The 24,679-nt window shown below is 43.3% G+C and overlaps 1 protein-coding gene across 6 annotated transcripts; it reads right to left on the minus strand.

Annotated features, from left to right (window-relative positions):
* Positions 1-1,496: 1,496 nt before the first annotated feature.
* Positions 1,497-23,499, minus strand: LOC115410590 (pleckstrin homology domain-containing family A member 1-like). Of its 6 annotated transcripts, none has more exons than XM_030122298.1 (13): positions 23,432-23,499; positions 20,847-21,031; positions 19,884-19,940; positions 17,198-17,243; positions 15,857-15,954; positions 14,691-14,813; positions 13,896-14,033; positions 12,395-12,463; positions 9,740-9,804; positions 9,594-9,657; positions 8,693-8,782; positions 7,416-7,456; positions 1,497-4,157 (listed from the first exon to the last, which is right to left on the minus strand). In XM_030122298.1, the coding sequence occupies exons 2-13, from the start codon at positions 20,985-20,987 to the stop codon at positions 3,920-3,922; spliced, it is 1,170 nt and encodes a 389-aa protein (XP_029978158.1). In that variant the 5' UTR covers positions 20,988-21,031; positions 23,432-23,499; the 3' UTR covers positions 1,497-3,919. The 6 variants fall into 6 exon arrangements, 5 of the variants coding, with proteins under 5 accessions (XP_029978158.1, XP_029978157.1, XP_029978156.1 ...); XM_030122297.1 differs by having other exon boundaries at positions 7,383-7,456; XR_003934108.1 differs by lacking the exon at positions 7,416-7,456 and adding an exon at positions 6,261-6,413 and having other exon boundaries at positions 4,024-4,157.
* Positions 23,500-24,679: the final 1,180 nt, after the last annotated feature.

Raw genomic sequence — 24,679 nt, forward strand, 5'->3', positions numbered from 1 at the left:
CACAACCCAGAGGACACACCTACAACTCACAGAGGACACACCCACAACCCAGAGGACACACCCACAACCCACAGAGGACAGTTGGTCCCTCATGTTGGACATAAACCTGATGGAACCAGCTCAGATGGACTAACCCTGCAGGGCCGGACCCGTCCCCCTCAGGTCCAGACAGAACTCTGCCGTTCACATCTGCCTTTGGTTCAAAGTCACAAAACACACACAAATATAGACCAAACTCCACCAGGTTCCAGTTTACAGCGCCACCTGCTGCCCCCTGGTGGACACAGTAGGTCATTACAGCTTTAAAGGTTTCCTGTTTAAGTCCAAGAAAACTAAGGTAAAACAGTTATTTTCATCATTTAAAAAAATAAATAAATAAAATTAAGGTCCAATATATTTTTTATTATTCTGAGAAAAAAAGGCAGAATTCTGATTTTAATATCAGATTCTGACTTTTTTCTCAGAATTCTGACTTTAATCACAGAATAAAAAAAAAAAAAAATTAAAAGTCAGAATTGTCAAAAAATGTCAGAATCTGAGATTAAAGTCTAAATTCTGACTTTTTTCTCATAATAGTAATTTTAAAAAAAATATTGGTCCTTATTTTTTTTTTTTCCAGCGGCCCTAATCCTCTTCTGTATCATTTTATCACAAAACGCAAATTATCGTCTGATTTTGGCCGTTTCTAAAGTGGGGGGGTTCCAGGTTCCACATTCAGCCCAATCTGATCACCAGTGGGTCAGACCAGTAAAATATTAGACATGTTAACCCATAAATAAAAACTGTTTTGGTGTGAAAAACAAGTGTACATTATAGACAAAGATGTACAACCAGAAATGAATCAGAAAAATACGTATAATACTGTCTCAGCTTATTATGAACACGACTAACGCTACGTTCACAGCAGGTCTGGATGCACATTTTTTCATGTGTTGGTTCATATTCTACATTAAATGCGACTTCTATCAGTTTTGACTCTGAACTGAATGTGACCCTGAAGTGACCCACATGCACTAAAGAGGTCCTGAAGTGACCCACATGCACTAAAGAGGTCCTGATGGAATACCAGACCACGCAGACACACACTGGGTTTACAGAAGGAAATACAGAGGACGAAGAACTGGGATGTTTGTCGCATTTCACTGATGTAAAGGTCGGATAAATGTGACCTGGAAGTTCAGACTGAAGTCATATTGGAAAATATCAGATCTGGATCAGATTTAGGACCACATATGAAAGTGGTCTGGGTCAGATTAGAGCTGGTACATTTACCTTCTTTGTCGTACAAATCACAGTGGATTTAAAAATACACAAAACATTTAGTAACAGACTGAACATTGGTACAATTCCCTTTTTTTCCTTTAGAAATGTCAGTTGTTTTGTTTTCATTTTTGTTCATTTCATTCACATTTTATCCTGAAAACTGTTAATATTTTCATAATGTAATGAAACCAAGGAGAAACCGTAGAGTTATCATTATTTATAAGTTATTATGCTTTTATTTTACTGGATGTTTAATGTTGTCATCTTACTGCCGAAATGGACCATTTGGGGGGGGGGGCTGGTGGGCAGGCCCTATGTTTGACCCCCACTCTGAAGGGACCGTCTGCACCCTGGACAGTCTGTGGATCATTGTCTGTATATCTTTTCATATTCAATTCAGAATCCACAATCAGAAAATGAAAAAAAATGACTCATTTCATTATTCATGTACAAATTTAAAAAAAAACAACAACAAAAACAGTTGTTTGTCACTGTTTCAATTGTACACACAAATTCAAAACATATAAAAAACATAATCAAATGGACCAAATGTGGGGTTTCACGTTGACATTTTTGATATCTGGACATTTAATATTCAGCTCTTTTCTTAAAAATTCAAGAACCCACAGATAAATATTCCTTAGTCTGAGCCCTCATATCCCACACACTCTGAGTTTAAGAATAAAAAACACACAAATACAACACAAAACACTCCAAGGCGGATCACAGTGATCAGATCGTGACACCGGGCGTATCCATGGAAACGTCTCCATGGAAACGCAGCGTCGTCACGTGACGGCGGAGGAAAAGGAAGCGCTGAGTTCAAGTCCCGGAGGAAACGAGACGCATTCTTAACGAAGACAAGTGTAGAGTCAGTTTTAAGTCTTTATCGGGCAAGTGACTATTTTTGGTCATTTCCACAGACATTAAATCTGGTCCAATCCTGTTCCTCGTGTTGGTTTGTATAAAACTATACAAAGATTCAGATTTTACAGACGTTTATAGAAGCTGTGAAGAGTGAATATGAGTGTTTTTCTTTTTAGTTGGTGCTGATGGGATGTTTTATGGCAGGAGGGAGGGGACTGTTGTCATGGCAACCAACCAGGAGGTAGATGATGAGGTCCACTAACCAACTAAGTATTTCAATGAGTGACTCTAAAGGGTTAAAGGGTTTAAAGGGACGTTTTCTACCGTCTCCAGAGGATGAAGAAGGTCCTTTATTGAAGAAGCTTCTGTTCCACACAGATCTGAGCAGCGTTTGGACCAGGGTTTGGTTTGGACCAGGGTTTGGTTTGGACCAGGGTTTGGTTTGGACCAGGGTTTGGTTTGGACCAGGGTTTGGTATGGACCAGGGTTTGGTATGGACCAGGGTTTGGTTTGGACCAGGGTTTGGTTTGGACCAGGGTTTGGTTTGGACCAGGGTTTGGTTTGGACCAGGGTTTGGTATGGACCAGGGTTTGGTTTGGACCAGGGTTTGGTTTGGACCAGGGTTTGGTTTGGACCAGGGTTTGGTTTATTCATTAGATTTAATTAATTTTTGGCACTAACGAGGAGTCCCTTCAGTTCAACAGCCTGTGTGTGTTTGTTTGTTTGTTTGTTTGTCGGAGTTTCTCTCGATGTCGTCAAACCTCCGATGGTTTCGCTGCAGAAACAGAAGCAGCATGGATTGACTTTCCCTCCGTTTGTGGATGTTCTGTCAGTTTGTCAAAAATCAGATTCACGTCATTGGTCTGAAAACCAGTAAACATGGAGGGTTTCAGAGGAAGGACCACTGACGATCAGAACCAGCACCCAGGAAGAACCCTCAAAGATCCTCAAAGAATGAAAGACCACAGAACACAGAGGAGTCCAGGTCCAGGACCAGATCAGATCCAGGATGAACCCTCAAAGATCCACCAGAACATGAGGGAACATGTTCCGATCCATGTTCTTCATCGTGAGTCTGTGATTGTCACTGGAATCGTCTGCTCTGATTGGATGTTGGTGACAAACGATATTCGATCTCTGACTTGTGAGCGGAGCCAAACTATGTTTTGACTCCAATGTTCAAAACTGGACTTCTGTTTCTGGACCGAACCTCAGGAGGACGGATCTGTCCATCAGTCATTAGAGACGTTTCCTTCTGTCTGTGAATGAGTTCATGCCCACGGTGGTTCCATGTGGGGGACAGTAAACCAATCTGTGACATGTGGGGGGGGGGGTCTGGTGGACCTGATGGATCTAGTGGACCTGGTGGATCTCGAGGATCTAGTGGACCTAGTGGATCTAGTGGATCTGGTGGGCTTGATGGATCTAGTGGATCTGGTGGACCTGGTGGATCTAGTGGATTTGGTGGAACTGGTGGATCTAGTGGATCTGGTGGACCTGGTGGATCTAGTGGATCCGGCGGACCTGGAGGATCTAGAGGATCTTTTGGATCTGGTGGATCTGGTGGACCCAATGGACCTGGTGGACGTGAACTTGACCCACTGCATCTGGGTTTTTAGAATCCTGGAGTCTCCACAAACCACACCCAGCTGGTCCCATGATGCTTTGCGGCAGAGTCATGTGACGGGTCGTGGTCAGATCAGGGTCATCTGCATGTCGGTGTCTACGAGGTCGCCGGGCCGCTGCACTTTGCTGCGTGGTTTCCACGGCGACCGGTCGTACAGTGGTGTCACTTGGACGGTGTCTCCTGCAGTGACAGGCGGCACCGCGCCGTCGGTAGAGGCATCAGGACCGATGCCTGGACGCCGCTCAGTCTCCACGGCAACAGGCCCAGGACGCCATCCCGGTCCTGGGGGGGGTCCAGGGTGAGGCTGAGGGTCCGCTGGGGGGGGGTAGAGAAGGTCATCATCGACGGAGTAGTGGAAGGTGGAGCAGGACGTTGGGGAAGGGGAGGAGTCACTGCACTCCTGCAGAGAAAAGAGAAGAGGGACAGGAAGTGAGAGGACGGACAGACGGAAGGATGGACGGACGGAGGGATGGACGGACGGAGGACGTGATGATGAGTGTGGATGAGGTGATGAAGACGGAGGAACTCAAATTAAAGGATCATTAGTGTCAGTCTAATGAGATGAAGAGTTTGAACTGAAACAAGGATTGAATGAAAAACAGCAGATGGACAGGAGGACAGATGGACAGATGGACAGGAGGACAGATGGACAGAAGGACAGATGGACAGAAGGACAGATGGACAGAAGGAGAGATGGACAGATGGACAGAAGGACAGGAGGACAGATGGACAGAAGGAGAGATGGACAGAAGGAGAGATGGACAGATGGACAGGAGGACAGATGGACAGAAGGAGAGATGGACAGGAGAGATGGACAGGAGGACAGATGGACAGGAGGACAGAAGGACAGGAGGACAGATGGACAGATGGACAGAAGGAGAGATGGACAGATGGACAGAAGGACAGGAGGACAGATGGACAGAAGGAGAGATGGACAGGAGAGATGGACAGGAGGACAGAAGGACAGAAGGAGAGATGGACAGGAGGACAGAAGGACAGAAGGAAAGATGGACAGGAGGACAGAAGGACAGATGGACAGAAGGACAGGAGGACAGATGGACAGGAAGACAGATGGACAGGAGGACAGAAGGACAGAAGGAGAGATGGACAGGAGAGATGGACAGAAGGACAGATGGACAGAAGGACAGATGGACAGGAGGACAGAGCATGCACCAGGTTCAACATAAACCACATGATCTGAAACAAAGAAGAAACAGGAAGCAGGTGGTCACATGATCCCAGGGGTCAGCGCTCATTGGTCCGGTCCATTAATGACTTGAATCAGTCTTTTCATGGAACCGGTCCAGTTTCTGTTGTTTTCATGCCGGAGTTCAGCAGGACCGGGCCAATTCTGATCCGGTTCCTCTGTTCACACCCGGTACAGTGGGGTCATGTGATCTGGATCGGACTTCCGCTCCTCGTTACTGTCGTCAGATAAAACGATGGGCAGCGTCTGAGTGGATCCTCTGGTTCTGATCCATATTTTTTTTTGTTAGTGCGTAGATGTCTGGATGACGGACCCATGTTTGATGTGTTCTGGTGGTTCTGGGTTTCTACTGGATGATGGACGTGTCGATTCTGTTTCCTGACGGAGGCGGAGCTTCATTCAGGTGTTGGACAGGAACACGTATGGACCGGATTGTCCCTGTACAGACTGGACCTGAGACCCAGTACTGGTACTTCAAGTACTGGAGTCGGAGCCGAAAAAAAAATGTGCATACGTACTCCGAAAGAAATCGAATAATGGACGCAAACATATAAACCAGGGATTTTCCATTATTGCATTTCTGAAGTGACTGTAAACGCATCACATCTGATTATGGCAATTATCGCATTTTTATGGTCATGTAAATGGGCTCATTGTTTTAGTACATGGATTTCAGTCCCGGGGAAGTAATTTCTATTTAATAGCTCAAGCTTCTTTATTTTATTTTTGTTGTTATTATTATTATTTTTTACTTACATTTGTTTCTATATATTAGAAATGGAAAATATATTGTGAAATGTGAATTTTTTTAGTCTATGTTGATGTTTATTATTATGAATCTATACTGTTCAGCTGTCCATCATGCAATTTAAAAAAAAAAAAGTACAGGGTCGGAGCTGAAAAAAAAAGTACTGGAGTCGGAGCCAAAAAAAAAAAAAAAAAGTACTGGAGTCGGAGCCAAAAAAAAAAAAAAAATTTACGTACATTCTCCGAAAGAAATCCAATAATGGATGTAAACATGTAAACCAGGGATTTTCCATTATCGCATTCCTGAAGTGACAGTAAACGTGTCACATCTGATTATGGCAATTATCGGATTACTCCCTGTTATCAGATTTTGATGGTCATGTAAACAGGCTCATTGTTTTCAGTGGTGGATTTCAGTTTTGGGGAAGTCGGATCCGATCAGCTGACCCATGTCGGTACCAGATGTGAACAGGCTTTTCCGTTCAGATTCACTCAGCTGACGATAAAAGACGCCACAGGGGTCGTCAGGAGGTCATGAGCAGCACGTACAATCGAGTGATGCTGCGGTTGTCAGGAAGCGGGAAGCGTCGCTAAGGAGGCGGGGAGGCAGCGGCGTGCGGTGACTGGACGAGGAGCAGCGGTGGGAGGGGTCAGCGGGGCTCATTTGGGGGGGGTTAGTACGTCACTGTCACACCTCACTCTCTGAAACACACACATACAGGAAACAGCAGGACCACATGACACAGGGTTACCATGGAAACAAGAGAAGCAGCGCATGGACACGTGGACCACGTCCCGCAGCCGAGAGGGACGACAGAAAACAGGAAGGACACGGAGGAAGCTGATTGGTCCAGACAGACATGAGCCCAGGCGCGTGTGGATGATGACGACAGCGTGAAAATGACAAACGGATTCAAGAGGACCAGTTCCAGTCCACCTGCGTTAACGGAGCAGTTCAGGGTCCAACACAGACCAGGACCAGTCCCACTGTTCACACTGGACCTGAACCAGAACCTGAACCGGACCTGAACCAGATCTGAACTGGACCTGAACCGGACCTGTACCAGATCTGAACTGGACCCTCCTCATCAGATGTGAAACCAAACACAGCCCAGCGTTTACCTGAAGGAACGGGAACTTTTCACAACCTCCGTCACATCAGCTGAGAGAAAAGAACAGATGAGCTGGAGATGGATCTGCTTCAAAACTGGATCTGATCTGAATCTGGTCTGAATCTGATCTGAATCTGGACTGAATCTGGTCCGAATGTGATCTGAATCTGGACTGAATCTGGTCTGAAGCTTCATCAGAACCTTGGGAGGAGTCAGTTCTGTTCATGTACTCATTAATATTACTCAGTGTAATCAGAGTATTTTCTGTCTCATTAACCTTCAGATGAACTTTGGGTCCAGTGTGAACAGAGAAACTGATACTGATGCATTTGAACACAGGTGGAAGAACGACTGTACTGGTACCAGTACCAGTACCAGTCTGTGTCTGGGATTACTCGGGTTATTAACACACAGACGGGGGTGGTGATGGGGGAGGGGCTGTTTTAGCAACTGTTAATGACAAACAGAAGTGACTCCTGGAGTGGGGGGGGAGGGGTCTGGTTACTGGGTTACTGCTGGATGGGGGGTCTGGTTTGGACATAAAGGGGGGGTCACATACGTGCTGCCTTCACCCGTGCAGAAGGGCGTATACCTCTGTATACAAGGACTGGAGAGTCGACGGGCCTGTCGGACCTGGAAATAACACAGTTACACAGAACACACTGAAATACACCTGAACCAGAGCCAGGACTGACAGGGTTAACCTTTGACCTGGTCCAGGGTCAGGGTTAACCTTTGACCTGGTCCAGGGTCAATGCTGACAGGGTTGACCTTTGACCTGGTCCAGGGTCAGGGTTAACCTTTGACCTGGTCCAGGGTCAATGCTGACAGGGTTGACCTTTGACCTGGTCCAGGGTCAGGGTTAACCTTTGACCTGGTCCAGGGTCAATGCTGACAGGGTTGACCTTTGACCTGGTCCAGGGTCAGGGTTAACCTTTGACCTGGTCCAGGGTCAATGCTGACAGGGTTGACCTTTGACCTGGTCCAGGGTCAGGGTTGACCTTTGACCTGGTCCAGGGTCAGGGTTGACAGTGTTGACCTTTGACCTGGTCCAGGGTCAGGGTTGACCTTTGACCCGGTCCAGGGTCAGTGTTGACAGTGTTGACCTTTGACCTGGTCCAGGGTCAGTGTTTACCTTTGACCTGGTCCTGGGTCAGTGTTGACAGTGTTGACCTTTGACCTGGTCCAGGGTCAGGGTTGACCTTTGACCTGGTCCAGGGTCAGGGTTGACAGTGTTGACCTTTGACCTGGTCCAGGGTCAGGGTTGACCTTTGACCTGGTTCAGGGTCAGTGTTGACCTTTGACCTGGTCCTGGGTCAGTGTTGACCTTTGACCTGGTCCAGGGTCAGTGTTGACCTTTGACCTGGTCCAGGGTCAGTGCTGACCTTTGACCTGGTCCAGGGTCAGTGTTGACAGTGTTGACCTTAGACCTGGTCCAGGGTCAGTGCTGACAGTGTTGACCTTAGACCTGGTCCAGGGTCAGTGCTGACAGTGTTGACCTTTGACCTGGTCCAGGGTCAGTGCTGACCTTTGATGCGGTCCAGGGTCAGTGCTGGACCCTTCAGACCGGGTCAGAGTGGACGTAGACAGTAGAAAACACTTAATAGTCTGAACAGAACCAGTCAGACGGTCCTCAAACACACCTGTCACCATGGAAACGGGTCAGTGTGACCCATACACGTTTCTGCTGTTTTGACTGAACAGATGACGTGAACACTGATCGACTGGTTCTGAATCAGACTCATTATAAACACATGAATAATAATCTGATCTGCCAGAGGGAGGAGCCACTGAGTCCGATGACACACTGACCAATCACAGCTACAGCAGCTCATCTGTTACCATGGCGACATCTACAGGAATTCTTACAGTGTTGGCCGAGCGCCCGGGGCCGCGTTGAGCCACGATCGCTCCAGAAACGGCTTTAATCCAGCTGTGCATGTCCTCTGGACTGTCCGCCTGTAACCATGACAACACAGACAACAACAACAAGGACAGGGGAAAACCAGGTGAGTGAGACGCACACGGAAAAACAGACGGAAAACAGACAGGAAACAGATGGAAAAAAACAGAAAACAGATGGAAAAAAACAGAAAATAGATGGAAAAAAACAGAAAATAGATGGAAAAATAGACGGAAAAAAGACAAAAACAGACAGAAAACAGATGGAAAAAAACAGAAAATAGATGAAAAAACAGATGGAAAAAAGACAAAAACAGACAGAAAACAGATGGAAAAAAGACAAAAACAGACAGAAAACAGATGGAAAAAAGGACAGAAAACAGACGGAAAAACAGATGGAAAACAGAAAACAGATGGAAAACAAACAGAAAACAGACGGAAAATAGACGGAAAAACAGGGAAAACAGATGGTAAAAAACAGAAAACAGACGGAAAACAGACAAAAACATGGAAAAACAGACAAGATCAGGTGAAAACCAGGTGAATGACAGTTCAAACTTCTACAGGATCTAATTAAACATTAAAGTGTTTTCAGATCAGTCGAACCATCATCAGCTGAACCTGCACATGTGAAGAAAACCCTGAGGTCGACTGGTTTGAACATCTGAAGTTTATTACAGAATAAATTCAAGGACGTCGAACATGTTTTTGGTCTCATTTAAAAACTGTATTAGTTTCATTTTGTTTGAGGATCCAGAGACGGAACGCCAACATTTAAACTGACACCAGTCAATGTCAAATGACTGAAACCCCCCCCCCCCCCACACACACACACACACACACACACACACACACACAGTGTGTTTACCTGAACATAGAAGGTTCTGGAGCTGGTGACCATCTCAAACAGGTTGTCTCTCATCATCAGGTCACTGCATCAGAACACAGAGCGTTAGAACCTCTGGGTCAGGTCGGGTCGGGTCATGTGATGTCCTGGACGGTCCTGTGACTCACCTCTGTTTACACTCCTGGACTTTATGGATCTCCTTCAGAGGGATGACTCTCAGCGGGTCACGCTCCTGAACGCAACACGAAACAACAAGACAGTTTTTACTTCGACCGGATCACAACCGACCAGAGCTCAGTGTCTGTTCATCATCATCTACTTCCTGTTCAACAGGAAACAGTTTCTGCTTGAATGTGATGAAAATGGACCCAGATGAGATGGACTGAACAGAGAAACACACGTTCTGTTGCACCATCCATGTGGAGCTGCAGTGGTTAAAGGGTTAATAGGACCTGATCTGACGGCGGAATGGACAAACGAGGACTGAGTGGAAAAGAAAAGCACCATTTACCACAGTTCAGATCGAATCAGAGAGACATGGAAACACCAAACAACCTGGAGGCTGTTTTCCTACTGCACTTAAACACATCATACATGCAAAACAGATGGAAAAAACAAATGGTAAACAGACGGAAAAGCAGACAGAAAACTGATGGAAAAACAGAAAACAGACAGAAAACAGAAAAAACAGAAAAAACAGAAAACAGAAAAAACAGACAGAAAATAGAAAAATAGACGGAAAATCATGTGGAAAATAGACAGAAAACAGATGGAAAAACAGAAAAACAGACAGAAAACAGATGGAAAAACAGAAAAACAGACAGAAAACAGATGGAAAAACAGAAAACACAGACAGAAAACAGAAAAATAGACGGAAAAACACATGGAAAACAGACAGAAAACAGACAAAAACAGACAGAAAAATAGACAGAAAACAGATGAAAACTCAGATGGAAAAACAGACAGATCAAACAAAAAACATACAGAAAACAGAAAAACCTCCTGAAGGCTGTTTTCCTACTGCACTTGAACACCTCATGCATGCAGTATTTTGTTTTCAAACTCGGGGTGGGGTCCCAGAACGAGCTGAGCACATGTTTTTATTGAGTCGCCAAGTGTCCGAAGAAAATACGTATTAAAAAAAAACAAAAAAACCCCATCATATCTGAATAAAAATTTGAAATATATGAGTCTGTAAACACAAAAGAAGAGAAATGACATGAAAAAGACTGAAAATGACTTGAACACATGGTTTTTATGGTGAAGAGTTTGTAAAGACATGATGTTACATTTATTACATATATTTGTAGGTTTGGGTTCAAATGGAAAACAGATGTTTTTTGGTTTAAAGCTGAAGGAGTTTTAGAATGAATTAAATAGAATTCAGTTAAAATAAAAAATACAGTAAATAAAACAAATAAATGCTTGAACATTTGACCTGATTCATGAAGATTTATGGGTGTTTATTTGTAAAATTGTTGATGTTCATCCATAAAAACTTGTCAGTGACTCTTGTTTTAATTTGCAGCTCATGTTAGTGTTTTATTTCCTCGTATTTTCAGTTTCCTGTCACTTCTGCAGCCGTTTGGTTTAGTTTAAATGTTCAGTTCTGTTTCAGCGGCTCCAGTTGTACTTTTAGTCTGTTTTATAAAACATGACAGATGTGAGTCAATAACAGGAAATGCTTAAACTCTGTTATAAAACCCTCGGTATAACTCGGCTGAGTCAGAACCCAGCCGTGGGTGTGGGTGTGTCTGTGGGCGTGGCCTGGTCCGTGTGCAGACAGGCTGCGGTTCAGGCCGATCTGCAGGAATGCACGACTCCTGCCACGGCGCGTTCCAACGCTCAAACCCGAGCCCGAGGGCAGAACACGCCTCAGCGCCGTCTGACACTCCTAAAGCACGGGTTCTCAACAGGTGGGTCTGGACCCTAAAGGGGGTCCAGACCTGTTTCCAGTGGGTTTGAACCTGTGTCCATATGTCACCTGGATCTGATCTGTTACAGACAGTCTGAACAGCACTGATCTGACCCAGACCACTTTCATATGTGGTCCTAAATCTGACCCAGACCACTTTCATATGTGGTCCTAAATCTGACCCAGACCACTTTCATATGTGGTCCTAAATCTGACCCAGACCACTTTCATATGTGGTCCTAAATCTGATCTAGATCTGATATTTTCCAATGTGACTTCAGTCTGAACGTCCAGGTCGCATTTATCCGACCTTTACGTCATTGAAATGCGACAAATGTCACAGTTTTTCATCCTCCATATTTCCTTCTGAAAACACAGTGTGTGTCTGCGTGGTCTGGTATTCCATCAGGACCTCTTTAGTCCATGTGGGTCACTTCAGGACCTCTTTAGTCCATGTGGGTCACTTCAGGACCTCTTTAGTGCATGTGGGTCACTTCAGGGTCACATTCAGTTCAGACTCAAAACTGATGCAAGTCGCATTTAATGTGGAATATGAACCAACACACATGAAAAAATCAGACTTCACCCAAAAATCCGACTTGTGCATTCAGACCTGCTGTGTGAACGGAGCCAAAGTGACTGAATGAACTTTTAAATTTTGACTGAGTTCACATTTTAGTTCTGGTTCAAATGGAACTGATTCAGTGTTAAAGGGTTACAGGGTATATTTGCATACTTATTGTCTCCACCTGCTGGTCAGTTTGGTTCATCATTAAACTGGTCTTCTGTGTTTTCAGACTGTGATATTCTAGATTATCTCAGGTTCAAAACACACCGTCTTCTATTAAATACATTTGTGCTGTAACCAGTTTTGGGTCTGGTCCGGTCCTGGGTTCTGAAAACTCACCAGGTCCGACTTGAAGTAACTGATGGCGTTTTCGTCCAGGATGAAGTACCGCCTCTTCCAGTTCTTCATCTGAGGAGAACCAACACAGACTTCAGTAACAAACACTCAAACAGATTCTACATCAGCACTGTCTGTCCACAACACAACACTTCCTGTTAATACCTTTCACAATAAAAGCCTTAAACCACTGAGAGGAAATGATTTAAAACAGTCCAGATTTGAACTCAGACCACGTTCACAGACATACGTTCAAATATAGTCACTTATAATGAACTCAATAATGTTAATGTTGACACGATTAAAGAGAAGATAACGTCTCCACTCGTTCATTAACATCTTTGATGGTTTAAAGACAGATTTTGTCGAATGAATCAAATAAAAAACAGCAGTTATGCAACATCATTATGCGGTAAAGGAGGAATGTCCCTGTTTTTCTTGATGCCTTTATGGTTGAATAGTTGTTATTGTGTTTTATTGTTCAAAAACACAAAAACTTTTGAAAAATCCAGAGGGAGGTTATCAGTTAAGAGGGGAACATTACTTCAAAATCCAAAACAGGACAACAACCTTCATAAGTTTTTGTTTCTCTATTTCTGGTGTTAAGCTATGGAACAATCGAAGTGAGGAACTCAAGCAAAGACCAAATATGAATCAGTTTAAGAAAATGTACACAAATATTATGTTTAGCAGTTAGAGTTAATAATTGTCATTACTGACTATTGTCCTTTACTCAATGATATGGTATAAGGATTAGAGGCAGAGAAGCGTATGGGAATGTATATGTGTATGCATGGAACAGAGTATATATGAATTTGTACATGTATATGTAAGTGTATGTGCATGGGTATGTACATGTGTGTATATGCATATATGTGTATGTATGTATATGTAGGTGTATGTGCATGTATATGATGGTATATGTGGGTGTATATGTATGCATGTGTACATGGATGGGTGGATGGAGATAGATAGATAGATAGATAGATAGATAGATAGATAGATAGATAGATAGATAGATAGATAGATAGATAGATAGATAGATAGATAGATAGATAGATAGATAGATAGATAGATATGCACGTATAGGGGTATGTACATATGTATGTATGTACATATGTACATACTGTTGGTTTAGACAAAGGAGTCAGACGTAATATAAGTTCTGCTTCTTCTCACTCCTTTTCAAATATGACTTTTTTTCTTTTTCTTTTTGCGTGTATCATTATTTTATGCTTCCCTGAATTTTCATTTCTACATTATGTTGTGTAAAGAAGTCAGTTGTTAGCAATCAGGAAGCTTGTATCATTTCAATATTCAAAATAAATCAATAAAAACAAATGTGTCTCATGTATGTGTTTTATGTTGTTGGACTTTGTTTGGCTGATTCCTTGGACAGGTCTCCCTTTGCAAAACAGATTCCTAATTTCAGTGGGACTTCCTGTTTAAATAAAGGTTAAAAAAAAAAAAAAGAAAAACATGAGTGAATCCTCATTCTTCTCACCACAGCTCCCTGTTTGACGCAGAAGCCGGCTTTGATGAAGGCCTGGTCCTGGACTCCTCTGGACAGGAAGTAGGGCATCTGGGTGTGAGGCCGCCTCAGACTGCCACGCTCCGCCCCCTCTGGCCCCTCCCCCTGCTCCTACGACACACAACAGAAAACAGATGAGAACAGTCAGACGATTGAGAAGGAAAAAAAAAACACATGAAAATGAGTTTAAAATTTGTACATGAAGATGACAGTGAGGTTTAGTGACATCTAGTGGTGAAGCAGCAGATTACACCCAGACGAACCCCAACAGCAGCTGGGGGGGGGGGGGGGGGGGGGGGTTAAACTCAGGTTAGTTCAAGGGACACGTCTGGTCTGATGTGGGTGGGGCCAATAAAATAATAACAGAATAATGTATCATGTGATATCATGTGATTATTCATGTGATTATTAACGTCATTATTTGTGTGATCATTAACATCATTATTCATGTCATTAGTCATGTGATTATTAGTGTCATTATTCGTGTGATTATTCATGTGATCATTAACGTCATTATTCATGTGATTATTCATAATACTGTTATTTTTTTCTCCTCTTTTCTTCTGTTTTCTAACTCTCTTTCACTCTTTCAGTCCCTGCTTTTGTTTGTTAAACCACCATCGTCCTGTTTTTGAACGGGAGTGTGCTGCTGCGTTCTTATTGGCTGTCGTGACCTCGGCTGCCGTGCGCTGACCCCGTGTGGCGGCGTGTCGGGTCATGTGACCGCCTACATTCCATCAGACACGCTCAGACCCGTCCCGCTCGTACCTGCGTGGTGGTGATGATGGGGACGCCGCCGATGATCTCCGTCCTGTAGGAGACCTGTTTGACGGCGCCCAGGGTGTCCTGGAGCGCCTCGGTGGTGGGCGGGGCCTCGTCCGCCTTAGGAACCTGGAAGAACCCGGATCCGGATCATCAGGACCAGTTTACGTCTGAATGTTAAAGTGATTTCAACCTGACGTCTGTTTCAGAATCTAAAGGTGGAGTCACAACATATCGAACAGTAACTATGACACAAACACAGGGCATTGTGGGTAAAAATGACCGAAACAAATGCACCGTTTGTTTCCATGTTGTGGAAATAAAAGTCATCCCACATTAACATTAAAAACATAATAATAATAATAATATAATAAACAGAATAATACTAATAACACACATAACATTTACACTGAGTCAGACTGAACAAACCCTTTATTTATTTATGATTTATTAATAATAATAATAATAATAATAATAATAATAATAATCTTTATTCATCTGTTCATCAAAAACTAGAGGCAACTCTGCAGACTGATTGTGTGTTTGTGTGTGTGTTTGTGTGTGTCTGTGTGTTTTTATGTGTCTGTGTGTTTGTGTGTGTCTGTGTGTGTGTGTGTTTGTGTGTGTTTGTGTGTGTCTGTGTGTGTTTTGTGTGTCTGTGTGTGTTTTTGTGTGTCTGTGTGTGTGTGTTGTTGTCAGGTCTTTATTGGTCCATTTTCCATCTGTTTCAACCTGGGGCAAAAAACAGAGTGTCCTTGAATGCAACACAAACAGGGTCAGCCATCGACCCGGTGTGTGTCTGTGTGCGATTTTGTGTGTGTTTTGTGTTTCTGTGTCCAGTTGTGTTTCTGTGTTTTGTGGGTCTGTGTGCAGTTGTGTGTCTGTGTGTGTGTTTTGAGTGTGTCTGTGTGCAGTTGTGTGTGTTTTGTGTGTCCGTGCGCGGTTGTGTGTCTGTGTGTGTGTTTTGTGGGTCTGTGTGCAGTTGTGTGTCAGTGTGTGTGTTTTCTGTGTGTCTGTGTGCAGTTGTGTGTGTGTTCTGTGTGTGTCTGTGTGTGTCTGTGTGTGTGTTTTCTGTGTGTCTGTGTGCGGTTGTGTGTGTGTTCTGTGTGTGTCTGTGTGTGTGTTTTCTGTGTGTCTGTGTGCGGTTGTGTGTGTGTCTGTGTGTGTCTTACTGTGATCTTTGTTGCGTTGTTCAGGACACTGATCCACTCCACCAGGTCCTGCTGGTCGTTTGCCTGCAGGTAGAACTTCCTCATTCCTGCGTTTATCACTGGAAACAAACAACAATGTCAAACCAGGAAGAAACGACAAAAAACCAACACAAACTGGCACAAACCGACAAAAAACTGATGCAAACTGACACAAACTGACACAAACTGATGGAAACCGACAAACTGACACAAACTGACAAAAAACTGACACAAACTGATGGAAATGACGGTAAAAACAGGAAGAATGAACCCGTTTTACTGGAGACACGGGTTCATTCATCAGTCAGCGCTCAGATACGTCTCCAGGAAACAAAGGAAAGTCCAGGGAAAGTCCCATGAACGTCAGCAAACACGTGTATGTGTGTGCATGTGTGTTGTCGTCCATTTCCTCCCATTGAGCGCCCAAACTCTACTGTACGCCACCAGAGGAACAACAACAGCGACGGACAAAAGGGAGGAAATAAAACAAACAGGAAGGTACGAGGAAGGAAACGACCAGTGGACGGACACCTGAACGCACCACCACATGTTATTCCAACGTTTCCATAGCAACAGCTGTCTGGGTTTACCTCTAACAGACGCAAGTTAGATTTATTTAAACCACAGGTGTCAAACATGCGGCCCATAGGATGAATTTATGAAAAAATTACACTGAAGACATTAATCAGTAGTGTAAAAATCATGTTATTTCAGGTTCCATACAGACACATATAAACCAATTAGATCTAAATTGGGTCAGACCAGAAAAATACTGTCATTATAACCTATAAATAATGACAACTGCAGATTTTACCTTTGTTTTAGTGTAAAAAAGTAAAATTACATGAAAATGTTTGCATCAACAAACTATACTTTTACAAAAAATGTGAATAACCTGAAGAAATATGTTGTTCACGTTACTCAGATTTTTAAGGAAACAATGTAAATATAAACATTATCATGATGTAATTTTACTTCTTCACTGTTATTATTTTACTGGTCCGGCACACTGCAGATCATATCGGGCTGAATGTGGAACTGAACTAAAATGAGTTTGACAGCCGTGATTTAGATGAAAAAACCAGATGACTGATTATGGTTTTTAAAATTATTTATGAAAGACGCAAGAGAAGAAAAACACACACGAAAAACAAATGAAAACAAATGACCTTTAAGTAAACACATATTTCATAAAACACAGTTAATCAGTCTGGTTTTCTGAAAGGATGAAACCATCCAATCAGGTGCTCGTTCAGGTGAATGTGGGCGGAGACAACAGGTGAACTACAGACAAACAGCAGAGCAACACGGAGGCGGACTCACCGAAGCAGAACTCCGCCTTGGGGCGGAGCTTAGTGGCATCGCTGACCTGAAACGGACAGAGACGGACGTTAATGAGGAAGTGAAACCCAAACCTGTGTGTTGAGTTCAAGGGTTAAAGGTCAGAGGTTTAAATAAACAGATCCAGCTCCGAAGTTCAGACGCAGACGCACGTTTACAGTCGTATTTAACAACAGCTGCGTCAGGACTGGACGAACGTCAGGGGTTCATGTTCAGAACCACAGATGGAAGAAGATCAGTATCAGCTGACGATCTGGTATTTTTTAGAAGATCGGATTTAGTCTGAAGATCGGGACGATCCGAACCCGGTTCTGGGGGGGGGGGGGTAAACAAATGTCCCGTTCCCTCAAATTACAGTTTCCAAAGGTAGAGAAAATAAAATTAGCTTCACGTCAGCAGGAGGTTTAGAGGAATTAGCAGAGCAGCTGTGGCTACAAATGTAGTTTCCCACCACCAGAGGGGGGATGTGAGAGCGAATGAATAATGGGCCAATCATGGAAAGCACTCTGGGTGTCTAGAAAAGTGCCATAGAAATCCAATCCATTATTATTAATAGTAGTAAAACGTCTACAGGTTTCACTTTCACATGATGCGCGAGTCTGTTTTTTTTAACCCGCGGGGCTTTTGTGGAATTATTTGACCCGACCTGCAAATAAACATACATTCTTTTGCCCCGCCCCAACCTGACCCTCAGTATCCTGCTGATGTGTGCATTATGGAGGCCGATTATAGCATATCACTGATTAACCAACATCGGCCAAGATGTAGCTGATGTATTAACTTTTTTGATTGAGATTCTGTCACTCACTGCTCTTGTGTGTGTGTGTGTGTGTGTGTCTGTGTGTGTGTCTGTGTGTGTGTGTGTGTGTGTGTGTGTGTGTGTGTGTGTGTGTGTGCTGTGCGGAGAGTTAGAGGAACAGTAAAGTGAGTTAGTTTCACTTTCACTCCTGCTGGGACTATGACGCTATCACCCCCCCACACACACAATCACATAATCATGGAGCTATACACACACACACACACACACACACCCCGCCCACGCACTCTGACAAGGATGGACAGCTAATCCCCCCCGCTCCGAACCCTCTCCGAAAATCACCCCCATGTCCGTGCACTTCCTGTCTCCCTCACAGTTTCATTCTGCAGACAGGCCTGGGTATTTCTAGTGTAGGGGAGACTGGGGACAGTTGTAACACAGGTCAGTTGTAACACTTGCAGTTGCTCCAATCAGGAACAACTTAGGACTCACCTAATTCACTCTGCACATGCTCAGTTTAGTCCTTAGTCCACATGGGCAGTTGTAGTGCCATGAGGCAGACACATCCACATGTGTGAGTGGAAACATAACTGTGTGTTCAGTCAGATTTTTTACTCTAATTATTTTTGTGATTGCACAGTTTACATTTGAAAGTTGTGTCAATTATATTTGTGAGATAAACACAGATTTATGCAACTGTTAATCCACCTGTCCACAATTATCTAATATAAGATTATTATATCATGTGTAGATCAGTGTTCTTATTTCATATATCGGCCAATATCGGATATCGGCCGATATATTGGATACTGGCTTTTTTTTAGCCCCCACTATCGGTATCGGCATCAGCCCCAAAAATCCCATATCGGTCGGGCTCTAGTGCATCACTAACATCCGGTGCAGAACACACCTCCATATAACACCTGGACAGACCTGTCCATAGACCGGCTACAGCAGTGGTAAACATACGGTCCATGGGCCAAAACCGACCCACCAAAGATTCTAATTTGTCCACGGTCTGAATTTGGAAAGTGTAAAAATGATCCTAAAGCTCTTCAGAGTCACAGGTGTCATATGCCACATTTCCACTACATGGTACCGGCTCAGCTCGACTCAACCTTTTTGCGTTTCCATTATGAAAAAGGACCTGGAATCTGGTACCTGGTACTAGTTTTTTGGTCTCACCTCCGCTGAGGTTCCAGGACTGGGGACCAGATACTAAAATATGACGTGTGAACACTGCAGACCACTGATTGGTCAGAGTCGTCTCTATGCCCCGCCCTTTTACAAAAAACAGATGCAGAAGTTGACAGTAAATCTGTCGGTAGGTGAATCCACATGATGACAGTCTGTAAAACTCCACCATTCAGTCAGGAGGTTCAGTCTTTGGTGGAAAACGTAAAAATTCAGCATGAGTTTGACGAGACAACACACGAGTGAGTTTATCAGCAACTCTGAGCAGATGACACGAAAGTAACGCACCACATCGCTATGACGACCAGGTACTGTGAAGTGAGTAGTATCCTAGAATGGAAACGGTCTGGAATAGGACCTGGTACCAGAGTCGAGCCGGTTCCACTTGGTGGAAACGTGTTTGTTTTAGTTCAGGTTCCACATGCAGACCAACTGGGATCTACAGTAAAATAATAGAATAAGAACCTAGAAATAATGACACCAAATTTAAATAGAAATTTGACTGTAAAAAGTCGGTATCTGATCAGAATCAGATCGGTATCAGCAAAACTAATCCTAAAAAAAATTTGGATCAGAACCAAAAAAATCCAGATGGGGACATGACTATTCAGACCAGAAACAGACGTGGACTGGCCCATAAACATCAGTAACATCAGTGTCATCAGTGTCCCAGCGGCCTGTGTTACCATGGCAACGGTCACTGGGTTTAGGACTGACCTTGGAGATGTAGGTGAGGTTCAGAGAGCCAACGTTCTCAGCTCCTTTGGGCAGATTCTGAACAAACAAACACAAATACTTCTAAATATTTGATCATTAAACAGTTTTCATTAGGGATGCACCGATACCACTTTTTTCCAGACCGAGTACGAGTACTTACATTTGAGTACTTGCCGATACTGAGTTCTGATCCAAGTCCTTAATAATCCCATTCCAGTTGTTAGTTCCTTTTGTAAATGTGCTTTATTGTCGTTGTCATTAGTCTGACTGGAACAAAGTGCTGCTACTGACATTTAATGTGTTGGAATGAGCGTTTGTCCATTAATCCACCAGGGGGCGCCGCTCTGAATTAACCATACTGGACAAATACCACGAAGAAGAGGAACGTTTAATGAGAAGAAGAAGAAAGTCAGTAATAACAAGAGGGAACACTACTGTGATACTAATGTTGCAGTGTTTTCACTGGTAAGGTTTAAAAGTTTAGCTTCAGCAGGAAAAGACAAATGAGTGAGAGGTTTGGTTTTCACTTCCGCTGGCGGCGGTCCGCACCGCTCCGTACTCCCGCTGGTATTCTCTGTCTGGGTACTCATCCTCCATCAGCTGGAAAACAGATGAATGTACGCCGAGGACGGACAGAAGGCTGCGTCTGTATCTGTCTGTGTCTGAACGGTACTGTCAGTGTTACTCTGATCATTTCTTTGGTTCCATCTCCACACTCTTCACACTCACACACATTGTTCCTCCTCCTCGTACCTGCTGCACTGAACTGGGAATGGCACACGGACACAAGTGGGATCGGTGCATTTGTATCAGATATGTTTTACGAGTACGAGTACACACACTGAGTATCGGAGCCGATGCCGATACTCGTATTGGTATCGGTGCATCCCTAGTTTTCATGGTTAAGTCCCCCGGCCCCGGCCCCCGGCCCCCGGCCCCCGGCCCCCTGCCCCGCCCCCTGACCTGCGGGTTGTCCATGAACCACAGCAGGCTGCCCTGCTGCGCGTCCAGGATGAAGTATCGCCGTAGAAACCTGCCGCTGCTCTCGTTCTCCTCGATGTCCAGGAAGCCGCAGATGCGATTCTGTCGGTCCACGTATGGCATCGCAACCCAAGCAGCACCGGCCCACGCCGCGCATCACAGAAACACTGGGGGCGGAGACAGGGGAGGGGGCGGGGTTAATCACAGACACCACCAATAGGTTTAACCAAGAGGATTTAGAGTCAGGAAACAAACGGGTTTAATTTAAGATTTTAAGAAGTTAATGCACAAAAGCATCAAATCCTCAAAATGGAAGGTAATCACTTATTATTGATCAGTTATTGATTAATTAAAACTTTCTCAAGTTCATGTAATGTTTGTTTCCTTGATTTTTAAAAAATATTAGAAAACAAACAGTTATTTCTTGTTTTTTCTGCTGTTATCAACAATATCCACATTTTTCTATTGAGGAAAACGACCCTGTAAAAATAACACACACTGATTTACAACATTTACTAATTATTTCCTAAATGAAGTTACTGTAAAACTGAACTCCTGTAACAGAAAATGAAAATGAGTACTTGTTTTTTACTAAAACTGTATCTGACAAAAATGTTCACAATTAATACATTAAAAAAACAAACATGTATTTAATTTGATTTTTCATTCAGTGAGAAAAGTCTGTGAATGATTTATTATTTTACAATTTCCAGAAAACCAATCATTTATCAGGACATTTCAGCCCTAACATGACCATGAGGTGAATAAACTGTTTCCTTCTTTTTTTTCTTTTCTTTTTTTTAAAGTAATTCTTGGATTAAAAATGACATGATCAATAAATAGAAGCAGAAGAGGAAGTAGTGACAGTAAAATGGAACTTTAGCCTCAATTAAAATGGAAGGTTATTCAGTTCAGTCACATTCATGTGAGAGAATGTTTCATATGATCTGAGTTCTGAAACACTTCAGTCTATTTTACTGATGATGAAATAAGTTAAACTGCAGCTTTACTGTTGTATATTATGTCTGTGAATGATCGGCGTTAACGTGACACTGCTGTCGCAGCCCACTGTCTGCTTTATGATTCCATCACATTCCTTTATTATGCACCACTAATCATTTGCTGACCAAAATTATTTTGTGTCCGCAGTCTATATTTTCCGCTCACTGTGATTATATTTTGCGCGAAATGAGCCTATATTTTGCATTAAATGTGGAAATATATTTTGCACTAAATGTGCATATATAATTTCCGCTAAATGTGCCTATATTTTGCGCTAACTGGGCCTATAATTTGCGCTAAACATGTGAGTATTTTGCACTAACTGTGCGTATGTTTTGGACTAAGAATGAATAAATTTTGTGCTACACGTGCATATATTTTGCACTAAGTATGAATACATTTACATTTAGTGTGCCTATATTTTGCGATAAATGTGCATTCATTTTCTGCTGAGTGTGCCTATATTTTGCGTAATATGCGTGTATATTTTCCGCTAAATGTGTCTATATTTTGCGCTAACTGTGCCTATATTTTGGGCTGAGCATGCGTATATTTTGCATTAAATGAGCCTATATTTTACGCTAAGTATGAATAAAGTTTTTGCCCTCACTGTGCGCATATTCTGCCCTCAGTCTGCGCATATTTCGCCCTCACTGTGTGCATATTCTGCCTTCAGTCTGCGCATATTTTGCCCTCGGTGTGCGCATATTCTGCCCTCGGTGTGCGCATATTCTGCCCTCGGTGTGCGCATATTCTGCCCTCAGTCTGCGCATATTCTGCCCTCGGTGTCCGCATATTCTGCCCTCGGTGTGCGCATATTCTACCCTCTGTGTGCGCATATTCTGCCCTCGGTCTGCGCATATTCTACCCTCGGTCTGCGCATATTCTGCCCTCGGTGTGCGCATATTCTGCCCTCGGTGTGCGCATATTCTGCCCTCAGTCTGCGCATATTCTGCCCTCGGTGTCCGCATATTCTGCCCTCGGTGTGCGCATATTCTACCCTCTGTGTGCGCATATTCTGCCCTCGGTCTGCGCATATTCTACCCTCGGTCTGCGCATATTCTGCCCTCGGTCTGCGCATATTCTGCCCTCAGTCTGCGCATATTCTGCCCTCGGTGTCCGCATATTCTGCCCTCGGTGTGCGCATATTCTACCCTCTGTGTGCGCATATTCTGCCCTCGGTCTGCGCATATTCTACCCTCGGTCTGCGCATATTCTGCCCTCGGTCTGCGCATATTCTGCCCTCTGTGTGCGCATATTCTGCCCTCGGTCTGCGCATATTCTGCCCTCGGTGTGCGCATATTCTGCCCTCGGTCTGCGCATATTCTGCCCTCGGTGTGCGCATATTCTGCCCTCAGTCCTCGGTGTGCGCATATTCTGCCCTCAGTCCTCGGTGTGCACCGTTCGCCCCTCTACCGTCGGGCCTCGGCTCGTCCGTCTCCCTCCGCCTCGGTTCGTGTCTAAACCCTAAACTTTCCCCTTTTCCGGTTCCTTTTCGTCGCGGAACAAACACCGTGATGTGAGCCACCGGAGCGGGTCCCGGTGTCGGTTCGGCTTTTACTCACAGAGTCCGGTTCAGTCCGAGTCCGGAACAGCTGCGTCCGGTACCAGCGTCAAGTCCCGGACACTGACCGACCGGACATCCGGTTTCACCTGACAAAATAAAAGCACAACGGAAACGTTCCGCCCATTTCCGGAATTTCAAAATAAAAAAAACGTGATAAGAGAAAACGGTACAACAGAAACTGGAATTAACTAAAAAAAAAAAAAAAAAAAAAAGCCTCATTAAATAACTAACTAATTAACGTATTCATTCATTCATTAACATATTAATCCATTATCTCATTACCTTATTCATATGTGAAGTTTTTAACTCATTAATTTATTATGTTAAGTAAGTAATGAAGTATGGATTTAATCATGTGTAGCTCACTTTTGGTTTTAAAATGAATGGTATGTTGGGCATTTTTTGAAGGTTACAATTAAGATCTAATAATTAATAAGTAAATAATTTATTTTCTACTCTACATTGAATTGTTATTAATTTGTTTGGTTATGTTTTCTGTTTTTCTGGTTTAGTTTCACTTCTTTGTTTGGTTGGCTGTTTGCCTTTTGTTTTTTCTTTTTTCTATATTTATTGCTGGGGAGCTTCATTTGTTCTGTAGGACAGGCATTCATTTAAACATTCTGCTTCTGCCTTTTCACCCACTAACCTGTTGTTACGTTTGGAGCGTTGACAGTGGTTGGATTATGTGAGGACTGAATAAAGGACTTCATCATCATCATCATCATCTAAAACTGTCATTTGTGGATTTGTACTTGTGTGTAAATGTTATCAGTGTCACAAATGAAATCCAGTTTGTTGGACATTATATTAGGAGTGACTTCACTGATGACACACATTTACCTGCGGTGATGTAAACAGGATGGACAGGTGAACATGCACACCTGTGGGTTCCACATACGTTAGTAAAATATCAAAATCGAGCTATTAGAATAATTAATAAAGTAGGATATTTTGAAGCAACTAATAATTTATTTATTCAACTTAATACCTTAAAATCACCAGATATTATATATATTAAAATATTAGAGATGATTTATAAAGTTAAAAATAATATTGTTCAAAATATCATTCAAGAGTTCTTTAAATTAAGAGAGTAACTATAATTTGAGAGGCTTTTATATTTTTGAATGTATGAAAGTGAGGACAAACATGAGTCCAGATGTATTTGGGTTGCTGGTGTGAAATTATGGGATGGACTTGAGAATGAATTTAAGTTAAGTCACTAGTGTTTGCTCCTGGAGGATTC

Source organism: Sphaeramia orbicularis, chromosome 19 (assembly GCF_902148855.1).
Source record: "Sphaeramia orbicularis chromosome 19, fSphaOr1.1, whole genome shotgun sequence".
NCBI classification, from domain to species: Eukaryota; Metazoa; Chordata; class Actinopteri; order Kurtiformes; family Apogonidae; genus Sphaeramia; species Sphaeramia orbicularis.